Genomic DNA, 24,470 nt, shown 5'->3' on the forward strand with positions numbered 1-24,470 from the left:
GGACTGACCGGTGTGGCTTCCTTCTCTCCCTTGTGCTCATTTCGCGCCTACCGTTCCCGCAGCACCTTGCGTCCAGACTTCCCCCTCTGGAGTCGCTCGACTCAACCTTTTTCCTGGGAGTCGCCCTGCGATGCACCGCCGACTTGACCTTCGGCGACGACATGGCCGCGGTCCCGAAGTCGGTGCCTCTCCGCAGTCGGAGCCTCGGTCTCGACGCCTGGGTCGGAGGGATCACGACCATTTCTGCCGTCCTCTCGCCGTGGCCGTCTGCGTCGTAACCCGGAGCCGATGCCGGGTCGGACCCGGAACACCCCTCGACCGCCGACCCCGACCTGTCGATCCGCCTCTTGCGCGGCTGCTTCGTTCCAGCCTGGGACGACCCTTGCATCCCCAGTGCCGCGGTAACCGGTGCGCCGGGATTCCCTGGATCCCGGCCCTCGATGTCGCCAACCGGGTTCGTCCCCTCGTCACCGCCGTCACCATCGCTCCCGCTCTCGCTTTCGCCTCCTTGCGTCACCGGATCAGCGGCGGGTGCACCTGCCTCGTCGGCGCCAGCTCTCCTCTGAACGTGCTTCGCCTTGCGGCCGCCGCGGTCCTCGCCATACGCGTTGTCCTCGCGGTCTTCTTCCGGATTTTCAAGCTTCTGCCGCTCATTCAAGATTTCGGGCAACCCGTCGGCGTCGTCCATTTTTCCGGTGGGCTTTGGGTGCCCCGTACCTGTCTGGACCGCCGGCTCGACCTCGATGTCGCCGTGGTCATCGCCGTCCGCGTCTGTCTTTTCTCCGTTCTCCGCGGTTTCGCACTCGAGCACCTCGTCCCTCAGCGTGTCCTCAGGTGTGTGTCGGAATTCCTGGTCTATCTCATTTTCCGTCACTTGAATTTTTACCGCCTCCCTCTCGAGAACTGATCGAACTTGCAATAGTTCTCTGTACGCCACAGGCGTAAGCAATGCTCCCAAACTGTCCGACAGCTCGTCGGTGATCGCACACAGTGTGAGGACTTGCTGGCCCTTGCTTTCTCCCTCCATTACTAGACTCAGTGGCACGTATGCCAAATCGGCGGTTACCACCTTTCCGAACGCTCCTTTCAACTTGATTGTTCCTTTACGCTGTTCTAAGCACGTTGCAGGAACCGTTTCCAATCTCAACACCGTAATCTCTGTCCCGGAATCTAGGCAGGCTTTCAGAGGTCTGCCTGCCACTACGAGATCCACCCACCTGAGGCTCATACCGGCCCTTTTTACGCATGCTTTAGCTGTTCCCGTTGGCACAGACGCCACCTGGGCTACCAATTTTCGTGGGTCATGTTTGTTTTGGTTCCCCTGACCTTCGTCTGCTTGCCTTCGTGGTTGGTGACAGTTTCTCTGGATATGTCCCATTCGACCGCAGCCAAAACAACGAATCGCCCTCGTTCGGTCAGCGCCGCGTTCCTCACCGCCAGTCGTCGTCAGCACAGTCTCCTTCGACTGTCCATCTCGCCCTCGAACGGGTGCGCTGTCCGAAGCTTTCTCCCTGCCCTGAGGCTTTCTCCCACGACGGCTTTCGTCAAAGTTCTCTGCCAGCCCAACCACCTCTTTTGGCCTAAGCCACCCTTTCGTCTCATTTTGGAGAACGTAGGTTCTCACCTCGTCTGGCATGACTTGCTTCAACCTATCTGACACCATGAGGTGCTTCAGCTGATCCAGAGTCTGAATCTCGCGACTGTTCAGATAGTACAAAAAAAATGTCTCCAGTTTCGTGGAAAATTGTGCCCACGACTCGCCGTCCGTTTTTTGAGATGTGAGGAATAACCTCCGGTATTCGTTGGCGGTCATCTTAAGCTCCCTAAGAATTTTGTCTTTCAATTCTAGGTACGGCATTATCCGTCCGTCTGACTGATTCGCGCTGAAAGCCCTCATTTTTTCCGTCAGAAAGGGAAGTATGATCGCCCCCTGTACTTCCGCTGGTATGCTCATTGACGCGAACAGTGTGTCTACGTTTTTGAACCACCCTGGGGCCATGGACTCGGCCTCTGGCATCTGAGCTAACACTGCGCGCAGCTCCTTTGCGTATTTCGACATCTGGCTTCTCTCGGCCTCGTCTTTTCCGTCGCGACACGACTTCTCCTCTGCCTCCTTCGCTTTAATTTGTGCGATTTGGAGTTCCAGTTTTAAGGCTACAATTTTTAGCTTGAGCTCGTTCTCGCTCTTACTCCCTCCCCCCTCCGACACGTCGTCCAGCATGGCCGGGCTCTTACCGCCGCTCTCACTCATCGCTTCCTGAGCTCCTTTGGTCATCGACCGAGTCACCACTGACATGCGAAACCCGGAGGAAACAGAAATGAGTCCCACCTGCGTCAGTGCGCCGCTCCTGAGGCGATGACCCTCCTGTGTCGCTGGACGTCACCCGCCGGAGTCGGTCCTGGGTTCGGGTACCGGCTGGTCCGTTCTTCGGGTCGCAACACCACGCAACCTCTCACGTAGACGATGCTGCGTCGTCGCTGCACTTTGGACCGCCGCACACGAAGCTTCTCGCGTAGATGTTGCTCCGTCCGCTCCTTCTCTTCGGGTCGAAACCCACGAGGCCTCTCACAGGGATGTCGCCTCGTCCCCTTTGGGTCGAAACCCACAAGGCCTCTCACGAGGATGTCGCCTTGTTCTCTTCGGGTCGAAACCCACGAGGCCTCTCACAGGGATGTCGCCTCGTCCACTTCGGGTCAAAACCCGCCAAGACCTCTCACGGGGATGTCGTCCTGGTCACTTCGGGCCGGAGCCCACGAGGCTTCTCACGTGGATGTTGCCTCGTCCACCGTTGACGTCGGGTCGAAACCCCCAAGACCTCTCACGGGGATGTCGTCCTGGTCACTTCGGGCCGGAGCCCACGAGGCTTCTCACAGGGATGCTGCCTCGTCCACCGTTGAGCCGAAGCTCACGTACTTGCCCGCAGGTCGCCGCCACGTCGTCTCACCGGAAATCGCGCCACCATCCTGTCGACTGCGCCAGTTAAAGTCCTCCCGGTGGTGTGGGAGGCAGGCTTCGCTTCGATGGTCTGGAGCGTGGTGGCACGAACGTCGCTGAGTGACGGGTCGACTCACTGCTTGTAGAGTACTATGTGCATTTATTTACACTCTAGTTACAAGTCCCAACTTGGGAAACCATCCTGCCTCGTCAAAAGTCTCGACCCCCGTCCCCAATTTCTCTCCATCAAATCCAAAGTCCGAATCCCTCAAAATCCTCTCCGCGCTCTTTTTGTAGGTCCGTAGGGGCCTCCTTTCCCCTCAGGAACCGACCAATCTCTTCAAATTCCGCCACTCACACGTGGTACACTGTTCTCCAATGGTCGGCGAGCTGTCATCCTGGCGTCCTAACGGTCAAACCCAAACTCCTTGTAGAGTTGTTCTCTGCAATTTTCCCAGCCTGACTGGCGCCAACCGCTAAGTTATTGCATCGGGCAAAAAGCGACAATTTTATACAAAGCGGCAAAACCCTCTGCATACACGCACATTCGGCTATAAGCCACAAGCATCTTCCAGCGCGGGCTCTTTCGGTCCCGGTCCGAGCAGACCCCCGAAACCCGAGACGCTTCTTAACGACCGGCGGGGGGACCGCTCCCGCGTCGCGGCCGCTCTGGCCCCGCCGACCCAAACGTAGAAAGCTAAAAAAACACAATGCCGACGCAACTCTGGAAAGATAAACTTTCCTAACCAAAAGAAAACACCTTAATTAATAAGCATGACTCCTAAATACTTAACTGCAACCACTGTACTTTTTTACATAATCAACGAGGCACTTATACCCTGAAATTAATCTACCACAGATTCATTGAGTTCAGGGTGGATAAAACAATCGAGGTAATTTAAATAGTGGTTCAAGTTACACCAATATAACTCAGCATTTCGCAAATCAACGGGTTTTTTGCAAAAATAATTTTCCGCATAACTAAAACAATAAATACGTGTTTATTATTGTTTTTTTTTTTGTAATTTTATGTTATTCACGTAATTCTGTTTTTGTTTTAATAAAATGAAAACACCAGGCAAATACAAATGTGCAACACGCTTAACAAGAGGAAAATGCGTTGCTCTTCTCCGCTAATCGGGGAGCTCAGCTTTGTAACTATCTTACAATTCTTTCGTTAATCACGTGGCATCTCATGCAAGCATATCATAATGCAAAGAGAACAAAAAAACAACTTCTATGCGCTGCCGCGCAGGCACACAGATTGAGAAAGAGTGTGACCGAGAGAGACAGACACAAACCGATCTAATTGTGCATGTAAGGTGGATCTTACATCGGTCGGTATGTGTACATTTTGTCTCACACAAGCTTGCCTGCTTTTGCACGAAATTATGCCACGCCTTAAGCATTTTAATACCAAATGAATGGTCACTGTCGTTAAACAATTCACGAGCTGTGCTCGAATACAAAGGCCATAATTTTACGTCGTTGAATATATACGTTTTTTTTTTTTGCTTCTGTTTTTTGGTGCGACTGAGAGACCTTTAATACTTTGTTTGGAACCAGCCTCAGAAGCAATGGCGACATTGGCATCGAGTGCACGAAGCTGAAGAGATAATCGGACGGTTAACGAGATGTTTCCTGGGCATTTTCACAGAAACTCGAAGATATTCTTGTTTTGTTTTGCTGAAGTATTAGAGCAAATAAAGCTTTCGCAATAACCAAACAATTCAAGCTCTTTTTATTCTAGTATGACATGGTTTATATTAAGAAAATAAGTTTTGAATTAGTTTGCACCTTACTATATAGCTAAATTTGCACCGTACCTTTCTTTTATACTGTTTTCACTGATTGGGCACACAAAAAAATCCAGTTACCGTGCTCAAAAATACCAGTGAAAAACAAATGACTTTTTTTTAAGGTAAAGTAATTTAAATAATATTTATAAATACCTGAATAATATATGGTTTCTATATACCTAATTGATATATAAGAGATATATCTGTATTAAATTTGAAAAAAAAACTGTTTTACGAGACTTCTTATAATTATAATTTTTTTATTTTTTTTTTAGATGTACCAGTCCTCTGGTATCAATTTGATCCAAAACAATTCCGCCATTTTTTTTTTTGCGGTTGCCTACTGTCTACCGGCAACCTCATATGTGAAGAAAGGCAGTATTAACGTCCGAAAGCAGGCTGATCAAAAAAGAAAGCACACCGGAACTGTCATACTCGGACGTCGATTGATCAATGATCCCAAGTCTCTTTTAATTTCCCCTAGATTGATATGATTCACTTCCTGTACCGTCCTAATCTTTCTTTATGAATTATAGACTGCATGCCATACTGGTCCGGAAATATCATCGACACGTACGATGGGGACGAAACGTCTTCGGAGGGCATTCCTCCAACAAACTTGGCACTGCATACCCGCGTGTGTGGGATGCTATGTCAGTTCGTCTCATCGGCGCTAATATACATGCATGTGGGCGTTACTGGTACAAAAACAAACGCAGAGCGCAAAGAGGCAGCGAAGAGCATGTCAGCCGTGCCGGCACTGTGGCAGAACAAGATCGGGAGACCAAATTTCTCGAGTCGTACGGCACGGGTCTATTGTTGTCGCTGTCCCACAAAACATCGGCGAGTTAAAAAAGCATTAAACTTTGCCCCCACGAGACGCGGTGCATAACTATTGGAGCACTTAAGGATGTAGCAGTTCGTGCTGTTAACCCTGCGCAACCGCGCCGTTCCGACTTCAATGGGTACCAATGTACGCGGCGTGGTTTCGTTTCTGTGATGTTCTCACTGCCTACCTTCGGTAACGGCCACGCGGCGCCGCTCCGGTCGCGTTGCACGGAGTGTATACACGTTTGCAAGTATGGCCTCTGGGCGCCGCCATATTGCTATTGGTGTGGGTGAATCGTCTGATAGGTCTGATAGTCAAGCATGGATGCATGGATGGATGGATGCGAACGGCTGTGCTCTTTATATCGGGTTGTCCTAGCCTAGAAACGAAAAACCTAAAGTACGACTCCTCCCTTCGCTTTTCTAAGCCAATTTGCTTCCCCTCTGCATTTTTTTTTGACATATTTTTATTTTTTATTTGACATATTTCCAAACTGGCGCACAAACAAATCGTTTTCTATCCATGGTGGCCAGACTAGCCCTTGAAGCGCGGCTGGCTGGAAACGTCTATGGATCCTTTTCTAAAGTTCGCGTCATCGCCTGCTCGCCATTGCTTGATCACGCACTTTGAGTACGTATTGGCTTCGAATCTGACGTCAGCGTTCGGCGAAAACTGGGATATAATCACACGCTTCGTGCCCGAGAAATGGTGACCGCCAATGTTGCCTGATGGACTTTTGAAAAGCGCTCGCGCCAATAGTAGAGAGCCTTGATTTAAGAAAGGGTGCAACTCAAACCATGGAGTGCATGTGTAATTTAATGGCGGACGCCTTCTGTGTAAATCGGTCACTAGTGCGCATGCGTCGACGGAGGCGAACGGGCGGAAATGCAGAGATGATTGTTGACGATGAAAACTTCCGTGGCCTCTGCGCAGATCGTGTTGGAAACGCGGACCGTGAGCCACGTGACTCCGATCAGACAGTTAAAACCACTGAAATGCAGGCCTTCTAGCGAGTAGCTTTGACATAGGTGTAGATTAGATATGTCACGGAGTATAAATAAGACTGGAACGTTTTATTTCTTGCAGGAATGATAAAACCGTCGGCTTATCGCCGATACTCTTGAAATCAGCAGGGGAGGGCATTCAACTGGTTGAGTGATATGACCTTGCGCCCGTCAATTCTAAATGAATGCCTTTTTTACAACACCGACCTCAATCAAATCCGAGGTTCTCAGCGCAAACACTTGCAATAATTAAAAACACTAAACTTTTTTCAGACGCTAAATTCCAAATGTTTTGCTGTACTTATCTTGAAGACATTCTGGGATATTAAAAAACATCCTTAACAGTATCGAGATCGGGATTATGAACCGTCGAAGAATGTGTTCGAAGAGCCCGTTAACACAATAGCAATTGTCTTTTTTGCGGAATCGTGTTTCGAGAACCGAAAGACAAGGAGCTTGGTTGAGTGAGCAATGCGTGAGTACCTCTATGACGCATTATTTTTATAATAGACGCAAAACATAAACGTAGGAAGTGTAGGGGCCTCAATGCACAGGCGTATTTTTACAGGTAATGATAAAACTGGGATTCTAATTCCCGTTTGTTCTCCTTGCTTTTTAAAGTACAGGTTGTCTTCAAAAGCAATGTACAATTTTTCGTGTTTTTTTATCGATTAAAAGAAACTACATCGTCATTGAAGGCTCAGTTTCCGCCAAACGTAGCGCAAGTTGCCCTAACAAGATGTCGAAGTTTCAGAACAAACCGATATCTTACGGTATTCAAAAAGAAAAGTTATAAGCAATTTTTTAAAAATTTTGAGGGTTGAAATGGTAGCCGATAAGGCCCCTAAAATACTCGGGGCTGTATGACATAAACTACAGAGAACAGACAAAAAAAAAATTCTATTAAAAGAGTTTTTTTTTAATTCGTCTGCGTTTTTTGTGTTTTCTTTTTGTATGAAGCTTTTATTTAGGATAAGTTTATACCACCATGCTCGTTGGAGCTCGCGGATTTGAGGAAGCTTTGAAGCTTTCCCACTCTGTACTGAATGTTTTCTTTAAAGATGTATTCTGGAGCAATGTTCGTGTTTGGTGGTTTTTGAACAGGCAATATCTTGTAAATAAAAATCGAGAGATTTCGTTTATGTCATAATAAATACGTCTCAAAAGGGAAATGAAAGTGGGTATATTATAAATCCGGTCACATTCGAACACATCAGAAGTTGCTGTCGCCATGACGTTTCCTAGAGGTGCGTTTACACCTGCGAATTCGCGGGCGGATCCGCGCCAGTGACGAGCGGATTTTCGGAGCCGGGTGGCGATAAACACTCGTCGCTGGCGGAAAATCTGGATCAGTCCGGGACGGCGGGACCCATATCCAGATTTTCTGCCAGCGTAGAGTCTATACACGTTTGCAAGTCCGGCTTCAGGGCGCTGCCATCTTGCCTGTCTGGGGTGCGCTTGGATCAGTCATAATCCGATTACGAAGCCTTGCTAAGGCGTCGTAATCGGATTATGGCCGCTCACGAGAGCGCACCCCACTGAGGAAGATGGCGGCGCCCTGAGACCGGACTTGCAAACGTGTATATTTGCACACAACTCTAAGATCTGCTCTCCTCCGGCGTGGTTTCGCCCGCGAGTGTTCAAGTGTAAACGCACCGCTAGGAGGGCAAAATAGCTCCGCGGAGGTGGAATTTTTACGTTGCGAATTCATTATGTTTATTCGTTTTTTGTTTCAAAAGATATTGATTTATTCGTTATTACGAGATTCTTAGTTTGCAAATAGGCACTTGATGAGCAGTTGTTTACAAACAAATGCTTTGTGCACTGAAAGAAAAAGGAAACTATTTGGCACAGTGATTTTCTTTGATTTCCCAGGCGTGTTACCTATGCATATGAATTTCCGAAGAGAAAATGTTCCTTGCATCGTTCAGAAATAAATTCTTGTGTGTTTCATTTGACTCACAATAGAACAATCGCTCACGAAAAAATCGGCAATATACGCTATCCATAAAACAAACTCAGATCCTCAATACATACTTCACAAATATTGCAAGAAAACAATATGCGCGTTACACCACAAGCGCTAGAGCAATCAAGAACATGACCGAGATAGGGTACGCAAGAAATGTATAATCGAATTTCCCAACTATTATAAACACCAACCCAGAAATAATGTAAATGGTTCACAGCTCCAAACTGCACGCACATTTAAAAAAAAATTCAAACGTATGTTTTAGGTTTAGTATGAAATGTTGAAATAGCTCTAGAAAGTTTGAAGTGCTATTGTTTAATATTTTCGTGTTTTTTTTTTTTCTTTTTATGCTGCTGTGGAATTGAACTGCGCGGGAAATGGGGATTAGGCGACATGAGTCGTGGTTTGCCCCATCTTCCTAGGCCCAAATAATTGTTCTTGGTGTTTCGATTTCGACGACTTTTTTGTTTTGCGTATTTGCCCGTTATGTGATAATGTGCTCTCGAACAGGAATAAAAAAAAAACGTCGGATACGTTCCATCTATTGATGCATACCCTTTAGAACTCTCATCAACTCGTAGAAGAGTCTTATTCTTGAAGGTTTGTGAGGTTTGTCGAAATTCACGGAGTTTAAGAATGCAGTAAACTGGTCTTCATCTTACTGTTAGGGTTTGAAAAACCTTTGAGATTTCAGCTTTACAAATTCAGTGGAAAACAAGTTATTATTGCTGTGCCCAAAGCACGCAAGTTCGCGCGTTAAGAAAACGATTGCGAAGCACAAAGCTGTTAATGATTGGGCGCAAGTCACAATGAAATCCTCGTACGGGTTCCGAGTACTTGAAAGTTCGAACAAAATAACCCAACGAAGATAGCTGCCTTCATTCGGAATTAGGTAGTTACACCTTTCTTTCTTTCGGTTTGTACATTTTCGGCAAATTTCAGTGATTTTTTAGGCAGGCTAGCATTCGTATTCGTGCTCAATGTACCGTAGGGAGATGGACTGATTTAAGAATAAATACGTAAACTTTTGGAGCTGTCGATAGTCCCCGATTTCCGACAGACTGATAAGCGCGCGTGAGGTAGAAAGAAGGCAATTTAAATGTATTTTCTTTTAAAATTGTAAACACATGTAATATAACTCGTCTAAACACATTACCCGAGACATGAAGGATAGTGTGTGCACAGGATGATGAGGACTGAGGACAAAAATCTTGCGCCTTACGTTTGGAAGACATGGCAGCGGGAAGACTTGGCCGGAGCTACAAACTCGACAATCTGAACTCGACGCGATACCAGCCCGGTTGTCAAAAACAACCCTCGTGGATGAACGCCAGCTTGCAGTCGAGCTACGCCAGATGTGGGCAGACGCCGAAAGCTATAGCGCGCTACGCAGGAGCAACTCAATGCACGCAACCGTGGAGTCGAAAGGAGCCAAGGACCTCGCGGTTTAGTGTCGCTTCCGGTCGAATCTGAGCGCAGACTAAGTGTGTTCGGATGCAGGAAGACAAAGTGGGATGACGCAAATGCAAGGCCTAAAAGAAACGATATGAAGGACAAAAGGAAAATAGAAACCTTCTGGCTGACATTTAGAGGTTTGTCTGTTTCGCATCTGGTTCAGACAATGGAGAAAGGAAGGGCCGGTGGGGTTGAAAAGAAATAAAGGAAAAGTGGTGGGCATATTTGATTAGTCTCATGACAATGTACCGGAAGAGTAAAGGGGACTTTTTGCCCTTTGAGTGTGTCGCATAAACGGGTTTCCTTAAACGTATCCAGAGATCAGGGATGGCAAGATTACTTTTCAAATGTAATTAAAATACATTCAACAATACTCTCTTCGGAAATACGTAAATGTAATTAATTTACAGTACAAATTACAGCACACTAAAAGTAATTACGTTAAATTACAATTACTTTTCAAAAAGTAATCAAATTACTTCGAAATTACATCTAAATTCCTTCGTGCAGTAATTTGTGCCCGTGACGACGAAAGTGTTAAACATAATGTAGAGCTTCTTAAGGTACGATTAAAAGAGGCAGCTCACCGGTTTCGTTGTTCTTTCAACGGTGAAGTTGATCGGTAAATGGCTCATGTGATTACGTCAACCTGATTTTGGAGAAGTCGCCCAATTTGGTTGGTCGGGCCATGGCAGCTCGTTTTTATACGAAGTGCTAACGACTGTCGTGAGATGTACTAAACTGCCGCTTAGGTTGCCTTTGGCGAACAAGATCCATTGTTTCCGAAACCATTTTGCTCGAGGTTGAGGAAGTGCCTAAACGTCTTTCTTCTTACTCGGACGCAGTAGAATCGTTTTCCCTGAAGACCACTTGTCGACACTTTCCCCGGCCTTCTTTTCGAGGTGTATTGTACAATAACACCAGGCGAGCGATAATTATCGCACGTTGTCACGCATGCGGGCCGAATGTTTTTTTAGGAGAAACGCTACCAGAGAAGAAAAAGGATGGCAAGCGCCACCAGAATTTTTTTTTAAATTTATTTATAAATATTGTTAGCCTTGGGGCTAAAGCAGAAAGGTAACCTGCAGAGTATATTAGCACCCTCAAGCACTTAGAATGACACAAACTGGCATTGCATGGCACATACAATAATAGATAATATATAAAATCGGAGACATACATATTATCTACAGCGTTCGTTGTCAAGCAGTTCCAGTGATCAATGGATTCAACAACGAAAGCTTTTCTTGAAATTGTTTGTGTTAAGGCGATAAGGGGTAATGTAGTTGGTGTGCTTGGTTCTAGGTGCACAATCAGGGTTTTCGTAGGTTACATATTTGTGAATATTCATAACATGCTGATGATGCAGCAAGTTGAAGAAATATTGCATCCGGCTGAACATAATTTTAGTACTAATAGAAAGGAGGTCCGCGGCGGGTTTCAGTTGGGAAACGGACTCTGTAGGTATGTAGCGATTAAAAATGGAACGGACATGTTTGGATGATTTCCAGTTTATGGCTTTAGTTGTGTGTAAATGTCCCCAGCCTGGGCTTGCATATTCGAGTACCAAACTTCTTTTGATGTGGTCATGATGGCTGAAACGTGGTATAGGGATGATGATAATTTTTTTGTTCGTCCAGGCTATACTCATTTCTTTTTAAACCGCAGTCATAGTCGCGGTGGTGGCGTTTCATTGCAAACTCGTGCCTCTGGTTTTGAAATAGTCAGTAGTTATTCTATCCTAAGTAACATTGATATGTTGTAGATATGTTGCGAGAATGTTCCGAATGTTGTGGGAGTGTTGGGAGATTTGGCGCAACAGTCCCCAATATGTTTCCCACACAACAGTGATTGGCACGACAAACACGCAGCGTTACGCTACTGTTTCGAACACCATGCTGCCTGGGGAACTGTTTATTAAAAGTCGGAAAAGGCTGAAGGTACAACGTTTGCTAGGAGGCATAATTTAAATGTTGAGCAACTGCAGCGCGCGACATGTTGCTTTAGCAACATGGTATCAGTGTAGTACAGACGCGAAAATCGCAACGTTGTGTAGTGAACTGTTTCTAATATGTTTCTGGCGCAACATTGATCGGCACAACAAGGCACAACGTTAGGCTACTGTTTCGAATTTCATGCTGCCTAGGAAACCGCGTACTAAAAGTAAAAAAAAAGTTGAAGGTACAACGTTTGCTAGGCGGCATAATTGAAATGTTGCGCAACTACTGCGCACGACATGTTTCTTATGCAACGTGGTATTACTGTAGTACAGACGCAAACATCGCAATGTTTTTTTAGTGAACTGTTTCCAATCTGTTTCTGACGCAACATTGATTGGCACGATAAAGGCGCAGCGTTAGGCTACTGTTTCGAATTCCATGCTGCCTAGGAAACCGTGTGCTAAAAGTCGGAAAAAGGTTAAAGGTACAACGTTTGCTAGGCGGCATAATTTAAGTGCTGCGTAACTGCAGCAGGCGACATGCTGCTTAAGCAACGTGGTATAAGTGTAGTACAGACGTCAAATCGCAACGTTGAGTAGTGAACTGTTTCCGATCTGTTTCTGGCGCAACATTGATCAGCTGACAAAGGCACAGCGTTAGGCTACTGTTTCGAATTCCATGCTGCCTAGGAAACCGTGTGCTAAAAGTCGGAAAATGGTTGAAGGTACAACGTTTGCTAGACGACATAATTTAAATGTTGCGCAACTGCAGCGCGCGACATGTTGCTTAAGCAACGTGGTACCTATGTAGTACAGACGTGAAAATCGCAACGTTGTGTAGTGAACTGTTTCCAATCTGTTTCTGGCGCAACATTGATCGGCACGACAAAGTCACAGCGATAGGCTACTGTTTCGAATTCCATGCTGCCTAAGAAACCGTGTGCTAAAAGTCGGAAAAAGGTTGAAGGTACAACGTCTGCTAGGCGGCATAATCTAAATGTTGCGCAACTGCAGCGCACGACATGTTTCTTATGCAACGTGGTATTACTGTAGTACAGACGCAAACATCGCAACGTTGTGTGGTGAACTGTTTCCAATCTGTTTCTGAAGCAAAATTGGTCGGCACAACAAAGGCTCGGCGTTAGCCTACTGTTTCGAATTCCATGCTGCCTAGGAAACCGTGCGCTTAAAGTCGGGAAAAGGTTGAAGGTACAACGTTTGCTAGGCGGCATAATTTAAATGCTGCGCAACTGCAGCAGGCGACACGCTGCTTAAGCAACGTAGTATCAGTGCAGTACAGACGTGAAAATCGCAACGTTGTGTAGTAATCTGTTTCCGATCTGTTTCTGGCGCAACATTGATTGGCACGACAAAGGCACAGTGTTAGGCTACTGTTTCGAATTCCATGCTGCCTAGGAAACCGTGTGCTAAAAGTCAGAAAAAGGTTGAAGGTACAACGTTTCCTAGGCAGCGTAATTTAAATGTTGCGCAGCTGCAGCGCACGACATGTTTCTTATGCAATGTGGTACTTATGTAGTACAGACCCAAACATCGCAACGTTGTGTAGTGAACTGTCTCCAATTTGTTTCTGATGCAACTTTGATCGACACAACAAAGACACAGCTGAAATCAACTTAAATCCGCTCCTTCACACTGGTGTCCGAAACGCAAATGCTTAGCGGATCCGCCCGTTTTCTTCAACGAATCGCGAGCAATTGCACTGAATCTTTAAGCAAACGCGTCCGCAAACGCGACTCAACGGTCATGTGAATGGGCCTGCACTGCTTCGAGCTCCGTGTTGCCTAGGGAACTGTGTACCAACGTCACTATAGAACCACTCTGTTAGGATGCGATGCACCAAGGTCGGGACGCGCTTCCTGAAATCACCGCTGGGGCAAGGTTGTATAAAAACAATATTAATTGTGCTGCAAAACCTTGAAGCTAAATATATTGGAAAAGATCACGCGCACGTCATTTGGTACTAAGCTCCAATATAATTTACAAGAAGAAAAGCTTTTTTTGTTTGTTTTACTCAAAAACATGCTTTCTGCAAGCTGAAGGTGACCACAGTAAAGAAAAAAAAAAGATTAAGAGTGGCAAAATGGTCGTATTTAGCTCGGTATTGGTGGACGCCGGGGGCCCAGGTTTCAGCGGTGAGTTTCCCATCTGAGTGTTCTTGCAACGTTGCTGTGTAGTAAAATTCGGAAAATGGCTGAAGGTACAACGCTCGCTAGTCCATTCGCTACCAAAGCTGGCGCATCCCCGGTCGCGCCTGCAGAGACCTAATTGCCAAAGCCGGCGAGTCGCCGGGCTGTACACATTTGTGGTTTCAAATTTAACTAGTGGATGGCGCGCTGTAACTACTTACACTTGCAGAGTTTGGATATATTACCACCGCACGGGTTATGGATCTTTTCTGCTAATTCGTGCACGTTTACCATTGCGACATGGGGGAGAACGTTACAGCCAAAAATATCCCGATCTCTATCAACCCACGGCCGTAGATGACAGCAGGAGATTGGCCGTTGTATTCAATTTTCAATCAATGATTTCGCATGTCCAACAAACTTTCACCATGTCGAATACGCTGTCGTCCATTTCCGACGCCATACTTGCCAACGAATTGCAATGTCGCAACCGGTTTGCAGTGCGCGCGGCACCCGGGTTTGAAAGCATTTGAGAGAAAGGGCACTGCAGCATTGCCACAATGTACTGTTCGAGGCTAAGCTGAAGTGATGATGATGATAGCGTTTATTCCACTTACAAACGTGGGTTCCGTCTGCCATAGTATGAAGCGGCTTCTCTCTCCGCTTGAGTCTCTATAAGATACGCTAGATGGACAATCTGGTCATTGCAGGACAACTGGAAATTTGATAATGGTCACACGGACTCAAGCTTGCACGACGTTGATTCATATCAAACCAGATATGGCATCCGTAATAAATATGTTGAGAACGTGTTTCTGCGTAAATTTTTAGTCGCCAGTTCAAAGAGCCACCATGTTTTGAAGGTTGTTTCACAGGGAGATATCTTTCGGCGAAAATAATTTTGACGCCTCACAGGAGAGACGTAGTCACCTTCCGTTTTTAATAACTTGTTGATAATGATAAACACAGCTAGCCGGCTCCGATTCTGGTGTGCCAACAAAGGTGGAAAGCGGGACGAAAGGGAGCGAAATTCGCAAAGCTCGGGGGCACCCGCATGCAGACAAAGCCAAGAACCACCGGCCGCGCGTTATCAGCGTTGCCAGGTATCAGAATTCTCAACACGTGATGTAAATGTTGACGCAAATACTACAAAATAGAAATTAAATGAAAGAGTAAGTAAATAAAATGGGTTTCTTTGTCAGAAGAAACACTCTTTTTAATTTTTCCATGGAAAATGAAAGTGCTTTTGAACACTTTCAAATGTGCTGAATAAGATACAGCGTACCGCGCAGGATCACGTGATAGTTCGACCGACCTTTATTGGGCGAGAGCCGCTACGACGCCTCCTGCGAAAACGCGCGCACGCGCGCAGGAAGTGACGTCAGTTTGACGCCGACGCGCCTGAATCCCGAGCAAAAACGCGCATCCGGTCTGCGCTTCAGCCGATTTCGGCAACTTGCCAAGTTGCAAAGTTTGCCGGATCGGAAACATTTAGACAAATCTGCATCGTAATATTTGACGTGTGGTCTTCCTAGGCGTTACTGAAGAGGACTGCATTGTTTTTTCAAAACCAAAAATGAAGCGGAGTTGCCCTTTCGGAAAATGCCCCTCGCGCCCTTCCTCTTCTCACCCTATTCCAAGAGTCACGTGACGTCAGGGGCTTCTCTTGTGTCGGCTTTTCTTGTACGGATAATCCTCAAAAAGCGCAGAATGAGCGGCTAGCTGCGAGCGCGACAACGACCTTGAGACTTCCAGGTGTCTTCCCCTCATTGTCGCGAACACGCTCAATCCGCGAGCCTGAAGGGTCATACGCACATTCGCGTTTGAACGCGTTTGAGTGCGTTGCGGAGTCCTTGCGGCCAGGCGCGGTCGCTTGCAGAGCGACGCGCGCCTTCCCGCAACGCTCGGTAGCGCGACGCAAGCGAGTAGAGACTCGCTCAACTTTCCGAAGCGTTGCGGTGCGTTCGGGTGCGTTCGACCAATCAGAAGCCGAAAGAGGAGAGGGGATGACGTGTTCGCTCGCCCCACCCGGCCGACTCGGCGAGACGTATCCGGTTCGCAGGTCGCAGTGCTTGCTTTTTCGTTTTGGGGAGCGGTGGGGACTGTATTTTCCAAGGCTGCGATGGTTCAAGCCTGACAAAACGTCGGGGAAGCCGGCGAGATTGTCCCAAGATCGAACACCGACGCCGTCGCCGTGCGCCGCCATGTTACCTTGGATTTCGCTTACTATTGGTGAGCCACTAGCGACGATAGCGCGTTCTTATTGGCTCTTGACTGCGGTTGACTGCGTGTCAACGCAACTGTGCGTACAAGTTTGGCGCAAGCGGTCTTCGCAACGCAACGCGCCCGCTTGCCGCTACGGAACGCACCGCGCTCAAACGCGAATGTGCGTATGATTCGCGTTTGAGCGCGGTGCGTTCCGTAGCGGCAAGCGAGCGCGTTGCGTTGCGAAGACCGCTTCCGCCAAACTTGTACGCACAGTTGCGTTGACACGCAGTCAACCGCAGTCAAGAGCCAAAAAGAACGCGCTATCGTCGCTAGTGGCTCACCAATAGTAAGCGAAATCCAAGGTAACATGGCGGCGCACGGCGACGGCGTCGGTGTTCGATCTTGGAACAATCTCGCCGGCTTCCCCGACGTTTTGTCAAGCTTGAACCATCGCAGCCTTGGAAAATACAGTCCCCACCGCTCCCCAAAACGAAAAAGCAAGCACTGCGACCGGCGAACCGGATACGTCTCGCCGAGTCGGCCGGGTGGGGCGAGCGAACACGTCACCCCCTCTCCTCTTTCGGCCTCTGATTGGTCGAACGCACTCGAACGCACCGCAACGCTTCGGAAAGTTGAACAAGTCTCTACTCGCTTGCGTCGCGCTGCCGAGCGTTGCGGGGAGGCGCGCGTCGCTCCGCAAGCGACCGCGCCTGGCCGCAAGGACTCCGCAACGCACTCAATTGCGTTCAAACGCGAATGTGCGTATGGGCCTTGAGGACGGCAGCGCGGCCCAACGCAGGCCCGAGGCCGCTCGGTCGGTGGAGACCGAGGGGCCGCGGTGTGCTGGGGTCGTTGCAGCAGCCGCCCTCTGGCATCGCGCGGCTGCTGGAACTATTCCCGTGTCTGCACAAGGATTGGCTTCCGCAATAAAGGCTTCAGGTTGTCGATAATACGTTTCTTGCCGAGACATATAAATCAAGTGGCTTTCCCTAATCTCGTCATTACTGTTCGAAACATAGATCTCCCTCATAGGTTGTTCATCCCATTTTGAATTATTTTGCGAATTTTTCGTCCTTACCTCTGCTCGATGTTTGTTTTATAACTTGATAAAGACCTTCAAATATTGGCGCGGGCTTCCGCGATCAACACTTTACCGAATTTATCAAACATTGGACATGACTGGCGTCAGGAGGGTGGAAGAAGCAAGCCGCAATTTTGGCTTCTAATAAAGACGGTGCAGCCGTGAAATAAGTCTTTGCTTCACCTGCATCCACAACGTCCCATCGTTTGCACGATCATAATTTCTCAGTGACATAGGCGTATACCACATTTTACTCATAGTTACTATAGATGTGGCCCCACAGGCTTTCCCGTTATGAGCGAGTCGACTTTTGAATGACTGGTGGCTCTCCTGAGTGAGAATAAATATTATCATCTTCCAACAACAACCACACCTTTCTCTCTTCCCCCTCCCCCCTTTCCCGAGTTGGGGAGATATCATGCCACTTCAGGAAGCAGCCTGCACACAGGGTTTTCGGCTACTTATTGTCAACACATTCGAACTTGGAAGTAAAAACATCGCATGAACGGCGCCCAATTATTTGCAACCTAAATAATGCGACTCTACTGTTAGGACCCAATGAATTTCCTCATCAATCATTATTTGTTATGATTTCATGGTGAAAGTATGATAGTGGTGATGCCACAGAAGTGGTCGATTCAAATTTCAAAGGGAGAAACAGGTCCTCGTATTTATTTTGCGGAAATACTCGCTCCTGTGACGCTCCAGTGCGTAAGGTCAAAGCACCCGAGGCAGTGCGTAATACTTTACAAACTGTCATTGACGATGAAACATTTGTGGGTAGTGCGTAAAATTGTTTACATCATATATTGTAGCACTCTAAACAAAGGCATACCTACCCGCAAAAAAATGTCGCAATTATCGCAAAAAACAAACAAACACATATTAGATTGTAAAAATTGTTGCATCCCCCCCCCCCCCCCCCCCCGGGCGCTCTCTCTCTCTCTCTTAATTTTTTTTCCCCGCGCCACTACAAAGAACAGCGGCCCAGCAACCAATTTCTACCAAAACCTCGCTTCTTGGAGAAAGGACTCGGTATATGGAAGTGAATCTGCCAGGGGGGTTGTAGAAATAACAGGCGACTGTTGAATCTAGCCTTTTGCACAAATCATGCCCGGGATATTTCCATTTTCCTTCCACGCGATTGGAAGGCAAGACTGTGGGGGAATTCATGCGCACTAACATGCTGCTTCTAAGAGAGAGTGCCAGATTTATAGTCCATGTCAATTTACATGTAAATAGTTTAATCACTGTACACAAACATTTTCGGCCTGGAGGATCACATGGAAGCATGGCGGAAAGCAGCTTGCTGGAAATAGAAGTCTCTATTGAATTGCACTGATGCGAAAAATTATTACGTATACTTGTCTTATTTCTGTGCGAAAATAAAAACAGCGTTTAGAAACCGAACATTGTGAGATTTGAGGAGCGCCGAAAGAACCTAAAAAACCGGGACAACCTCAACGTAACGAGGCGCCTTGCGGCACTCAGCATGTCCTGGTTTCTTGTTTTTCCGGAGCCTTTCAAAAGTGGATGAAAAATTATGAACCGACTGACCCGACTTACCACATTAGAGCTGTTCATTTTCATTACGACAGGCTCTCTTCAAACGTCCTCCATAGTACAGCTTGTACTGGTCCGTTCTTATTTTCGGTTCCTTTCTAAAAGTGAGCTCTAAGCCACTGGACCAATCTACCACATTCATAATTTGCGGAAACGAAGAAGTGGAAATGCGACAAAAGGAAAGATTCGCCCGCGTTATTTGAGGCCTATAGAAAAGCGGACCGGACACAAGGGAGCCAAAATTTTTTACAAGAAACTCACAATCTTCGCTACAGTTTTGTCTAACAATTTGGTATGAAGGTATACTTGGACGCCTGCATGATTCGTCTAGGAAATAAAGCGAAACTTTGCACCGGATCATTTTACGTGTACGTCCACTCCCATTCGATGATTATCATGCTTTCGACTCCGTATCTCCGATCCTTTTGACACCGGAAATGTCTCCCAGCAGTGCTGTCCCCTTTACCGAAAATGGGTAGCGGACATTTCGTCGAACGTCATTTCATCGAAAGCCGTTTCATCCAATGAACGGACATTTCATCAAACGCCGTTTCATCGAACGTCGTTTCAACGAATCGCTTTGGACCGTTTCATCGAATTTCTCTGTTATGGCTCTGTACCGAGTTTTGGAGCATAACAGTGTTTTATAGATGTTTCACTTTGCATTTGTGAAGACTAAGGTAGTCACTTGTAAAATTGTTTTGAAGGTGGTGTCAAATTACTGAAAATAAAAACAATTGCCATAAAAAGAAATAAAAACAATTGGCTATGCGACTTACTGAAAAGCTTTACTCATGTACATACATGACTGAAACCACGACACTGCAAATAAAGGACACACACTTAAAACACTTTTAAATGTCTGTGCTTTCTGTTTTTGTCTCATCTTAATTGTTTCGTGTGACATGGAGAGGGGTCATTGTTTCATGGAGGCTTTCTTCTCGAAGCAGGATATGTTCACGATGGAACTTATCTCGTCGCTGCACCCAGTAACATAAAAACAGAAACAAAAAAATAAGAAAAAAAAGTCAGAAATTTAGTTGAAGTTGTGTATAAAAATTAAAGTAAATTCCAAAATATTACAGACTGTAACGTTGTTCGATGAAAAGGCGTTCGATGAAACGGCTTTTATGAAAAGGCGTTCGAAGAAACAGCATTCGATGAAACAGTGTTCGATGAAACGGCATTCGATGAAATGTCCGGACGCAGAAAACAATCAATGAAATAGCGTTGCTTGTTAGCTTGGAAAAAAGCTAACGCGTTACAGAGCTCTGTTTCAGTTTTGTAAATGTAACGAAATACCGCGGTGTCGTTACTTGCCATGACTAACGGACGTTACTTTTACGTTAGTTTCTCGTTACTTTGTGTTTCACTGTTAGTATATGACAGCTGTTAGTATATGACTGTAGAGTCTCAACCCCAAACGTGCCTATAAGATTGTCGAACACTTCTTGAGAAACGGGAGTTTGATGTATTCAAAAGTGCGCGCCAAGGCCTGTCCGCCATTTTGAGCATGTATTGGACAGGAGGCCGGCGTCATCGCTCGGCGAGAACTCGGACAATGTTCCATTGGACGGACTGGAGGGTGCGTCAATGAATGGACGAGGGAATATGCAGCTTCAGTGATGGCCATCACAGCAGCAGGGCACCTATATACCCGCCTATTGTCCTGTGCGTGTCAGTGTGCGCCAGAGTTTTCTAGCCTAAACATCCTGGCAAGAAACCGCTAGAAAAATCCTGGAGGCCCTTGCTAATGAGGCGACGGTGGACAACTGTGTGAGTGCGCCTTCCATACCACAAGGAAGTTGTCTATCTTAAAGGGGCAGCACCCTCAAGTAAATTAATTGTAATATAAATGAAAAAAAAAATCGGGTTATACATAAGCACTTCTTATCTGCTGTGAATGCGAAAGCATACAAGCCGCTCGTCCGCTTCCTTTGTCGTCTACTGCGTATTTTTCGTCGCCGGTCAGCGCGCGTGCTCCTTTGGGCACGCTCACCTCGGACGCTCCGTGTTAAGAGGATATCGCACCTCCCGAGCCCTATGCAATTTCAATGGCAACTTTTTAGTGTTTTTTCTCAAGAACCACTGCACGGATTGACTTGGGATTGGTTTTATTAGAAAGATAATAAAAAAGCTGAGTAATATTGTGGCGCTACATTTTTCGATATTTAAGCTTAAAATGTTCTACAGGAACTTAAAGATGATTGAAAAAGCCTTTTTTCTCCGTTCCGGGCTTCATAAACATTTAAAAATAAACCGGGGCCTAAATATAAATTTAGGCACCACAACATTCAATACCAGGACTTTTTGAATATATCTCTTAAAAGATCTTTTTTCCAGAAATTCTCATTGTAATAAAATTCAACTAAGTTTGTAGCCTATCAAAACGTCAAAAAATCCAGCTGTCAGATGGCACCATCTATGAGTGTGCCCGCAATACTTGCTCTTGAAATTACGTAATGTGTTATTGCGCCCCGGACTACTTGCATCTTCAAGGTCGTCGGGTTGAGAGTGGGGATTTTGAGGAAGAGTGCCTCTCGAAACAGATTTTTTTTTTCTACTTCTTTTTTTTGTTTGGGGGCCGAAGGTATTTTGCGGGTTATCGCGATAGTGAGTAATAGGTTGTACATCGCCCCAGCGCGTCCTTGGGAGGATGTTCCATTCTTTGTTGGTGTTTTGGTGTCGCACCAATGCAAGTAAAAAGATTTTTTTTTTTTTTGTTTGGCGGCGGAGATATTTAGCGGGTGGGTGAGAGTCATTAGTTTTCAATCGCCGGAGCGCGTCATTGGGAAGATGTTCCATTCCTTGTTGGCACTTCGGGTCAAGAAAATGGAAGTGAAAGATTTCACGCTTCAAGCGGTCCATGCGTGAGGCCTTAAGTTAGCAAATGCAGGCAGACAAAAGCTACCGAAGGGTCAAAGAGTAGATACTGTCTTACCACTTCTTTCTGTTCGAAATAGGATAGGTATAATTTGATCTGGCGATTTCAAATATTCTGCAGAGATGCATTTAAAATGTTTGCTTATTTTAAATGTGGAAGAAACATACGTGTGTTCGTCGATTTTGTTTTAATTTGGACATATATCACTTCAAATTTCACCACTCCCACTTGGTACACTGTCGTCCAATGGTCGGCGAGCTGTCATCCTGACGCTGAAACCGTCAAACCTAAATTCCTTGTCGAGTTGTTCTCTGCAAATTTCCCAGTCTGACTGGCACCAACCGCTAAGTTATTGCATCGGGCAAAAAGCGACAATTTTACACTAAGCGGCAAAACCCTCTATATACAGGCACATTCGGATAAAAGCCGCAAGCCGCTCTTCACACGTGTTCTCCCCGCACCCCCTCTCGAAACCCGAGACGTTTCTTAACGACCGGGGTCCGACCCTTCTCCACCGACCCCCGCGGCTGCTCGAAGCCGCCCGCGAGTGGGGGCGGAAGACGCCCAAAAAATGCAGACACAAACATAGGCAGATAAAAAAAACACTGCCGACGCAACTGTAGGAAGATAGACTTTTCCAAAACAAATCTTACTTATTTCTAACAAAATCGTTCGTTACTTAACAAGCGCCCTCTAATAATTCAGCACTCCGGTGGAGTAGTGTATGAGATCCCGTTCACCTGGCGGAAGGTTTATGTGGGACAGTCCGGATGATGCATTAACGTAAGGCTCAGAGAACATGCGCTATCTGTCAAATCATCTCCGCCGGGGCACCTCGCTATGCATGGGAGGGACTGTGGATGCGCCCCGCTGCTGCCCAGCACAAGGATTCTGAGGAGGTGTCCCGAGAAGTAAACTCGCGAGATTTCTGAAGCTGAAGCTGAACCAGAACATCGCAGTCATGCAAAACGAAGAAAGATAAAAAGCACAAGCGCTGGCGGGGATCGAACCCCAGCCAGCGGCGTGGGAGTCGTGCAGGCTGCTGACTGTTCGCAGACGGCAACGTACGTATAGCGATCAACCAAGAAGCTCAGCTTCAAGCCGTCACATGCCAATGTTGCTTGATGAACTTTTGAAAAGGTGCTATTCTCCACATGTTAGAAATTAGTAATGCTCCGCGAGGAGCCGGACTTTTTTTTTCTCCTACGGTTTTCAAAGTTAACTCCCAAGTACACACACACAGATATATATATATATATATATATATGTGTGTGTGCGTGTACTTGGGAGTGTACTTTGAAAACCGTAGGAGAAAAAAAAAGTCCGGCTCCTCGCGGAGCTTTGCTAATTTCTAACATGTGGAGAATAGCACCTTTTCAAAAGTTCATCAAGCAACATTGGCATATATATATATATATATATATATATATATATATATATATATATATATATATATATATATATATATATATATATATATGAAGAGAAACGGCTGTTTGCGCTGTGTCAGTGAGCATGGTGAAACGCCATCTTCGGTAGGTCTGAACATATAGGATCGGTTTCGCTATTCGACGAGATCCCTATAGGGAGTATTCACTGGCGGTTATAGCTCTGTGCGCGAATGCTGAGCGCGTGCTGATGGCGAGCTTCCACAGTTCGTTTGCAACGTGCCTTCCGCACCATGAAGAGTGCCGGTCTTAGCAGCCTATTGATGTGAGCTCGTTCTGAGCATGCGCTCTAAAGAGCACCCACAAATATGGCGTCCAGTGAATACTCCCTATGCAGCGCTTGGGTCTCCCGAGTGTTTTGCGGGAGTTGCAGACGATTCCCCATGCCCGAGTCCCACTAGAGCGACAAACAGACACAAAGGACAGTGACGAACCTCCAACACGTGCATCATGCTCGCGATGGTACTGTACCTTTGGCAGGCGTTTACTCGTTCGGTGCTCGCGAAGTGAGCACGAGGGATTGTAAGCCCTCCAAAGATACCCTCGCGTCCATGATGCTCCTGTTTCAACACAGCCTGCTGTATTCTGCAAAACCTGTCAAATCGCGAAAGACTCTGGTTTGAGGCTTTCTGTCGCACTCGTTTGGTTTGTCGCCTTATAGTGGGACTGGGGCATTAGAGTGTGTATATGGACCAACAAGCTGCTTACCCTCTTTGCCCACACCCGGTGTGGGTGTACTGCATGTGCGCAGAAACCAGACTCGCGCGCGATAAAGCGCATGCGCAGTGCCGACAGCAGCGCCACCTTAGTTGCGTGACTTCAGAGGCCCGAGTTGGTGTGTAGTCACTGACCGCAGACCGTGACCGGTCCTTAGCACATTTTTATCGCTACCCGGCCATGAAGATTGTGGCATTAGAGAGTCTTAGTAGATTGTTCCGATACGATACGCACGGGAAGGCTTCGGCGGAGGATCGAACATCGTTATCGGAGTCATGTAGAACAATCTAACAAAACTCTCTATTAGCCGATGATAACGCACAAAAAACACATCCAGATCACATAAACGTAAAGATAACGAGCCCGGCGTTCCTTAATAAATGACTATAGTAACCTTCGGAGACCGGTTGAGTGATTGCAAAACTCGGTTCATCAGACTCGTCAGATACACCCGTGCCATGTTCCTAGATCGCGTACTAACTTTGGACG

At 46.6% G+C, this 24,470-nt stretch overlaps 1 protein-coding gene across 3 annotated transcripts in view; it reads right to left on the reverse strand.

Moving 5' to 3' along the window:
- LOC8035952 (MFS-type transporter SLC18B1) overlaps window positions 1–24,470 on the reverse strand; it is a 123,065-nt gene that overhangs the window by 97,433 nt on the left and 1,162 nt on the right. Inside the window, exon 1 of one of the 3 annotated variants that reach the window (XM_042291752.1) lies at window positions 9,762–9,855. The exons of 1 other annotated variant lie outside the window; for it this stretch is intronic. In XM_042291752.1, coding sequence (XP_042147686.1) covers window positions 9,762–9,774 — 13 coding nt within the window. In that variant the 5' untranslated portion in view covers window positions 9,775–9,855. Of the gene's footprint in view, window positions 1–9,761; window positions 9,856–24,470 lie in introns of those variants that run through there. One more of the 3 variants, XM_042291756.1, reaches the window with a different exon arrangement.

This window comes from Ixodes scapularis, unplaced genomic scaffold (assembly GCF_016920785.2).
Source record: "Ixodes scapularis isolate PalLabHiFi unplaced genomic scaffold, ASM1692078v2 PGA_scaffold2__306_contigs__length_199485367, whole genome shotgun sequence".
Lineage (NCBI taxonomy): Eukaryota > Metazoa > Arthropoda > Arachnida > Ixodida > Ixodidae > Ixodes > Ixodes scapularis.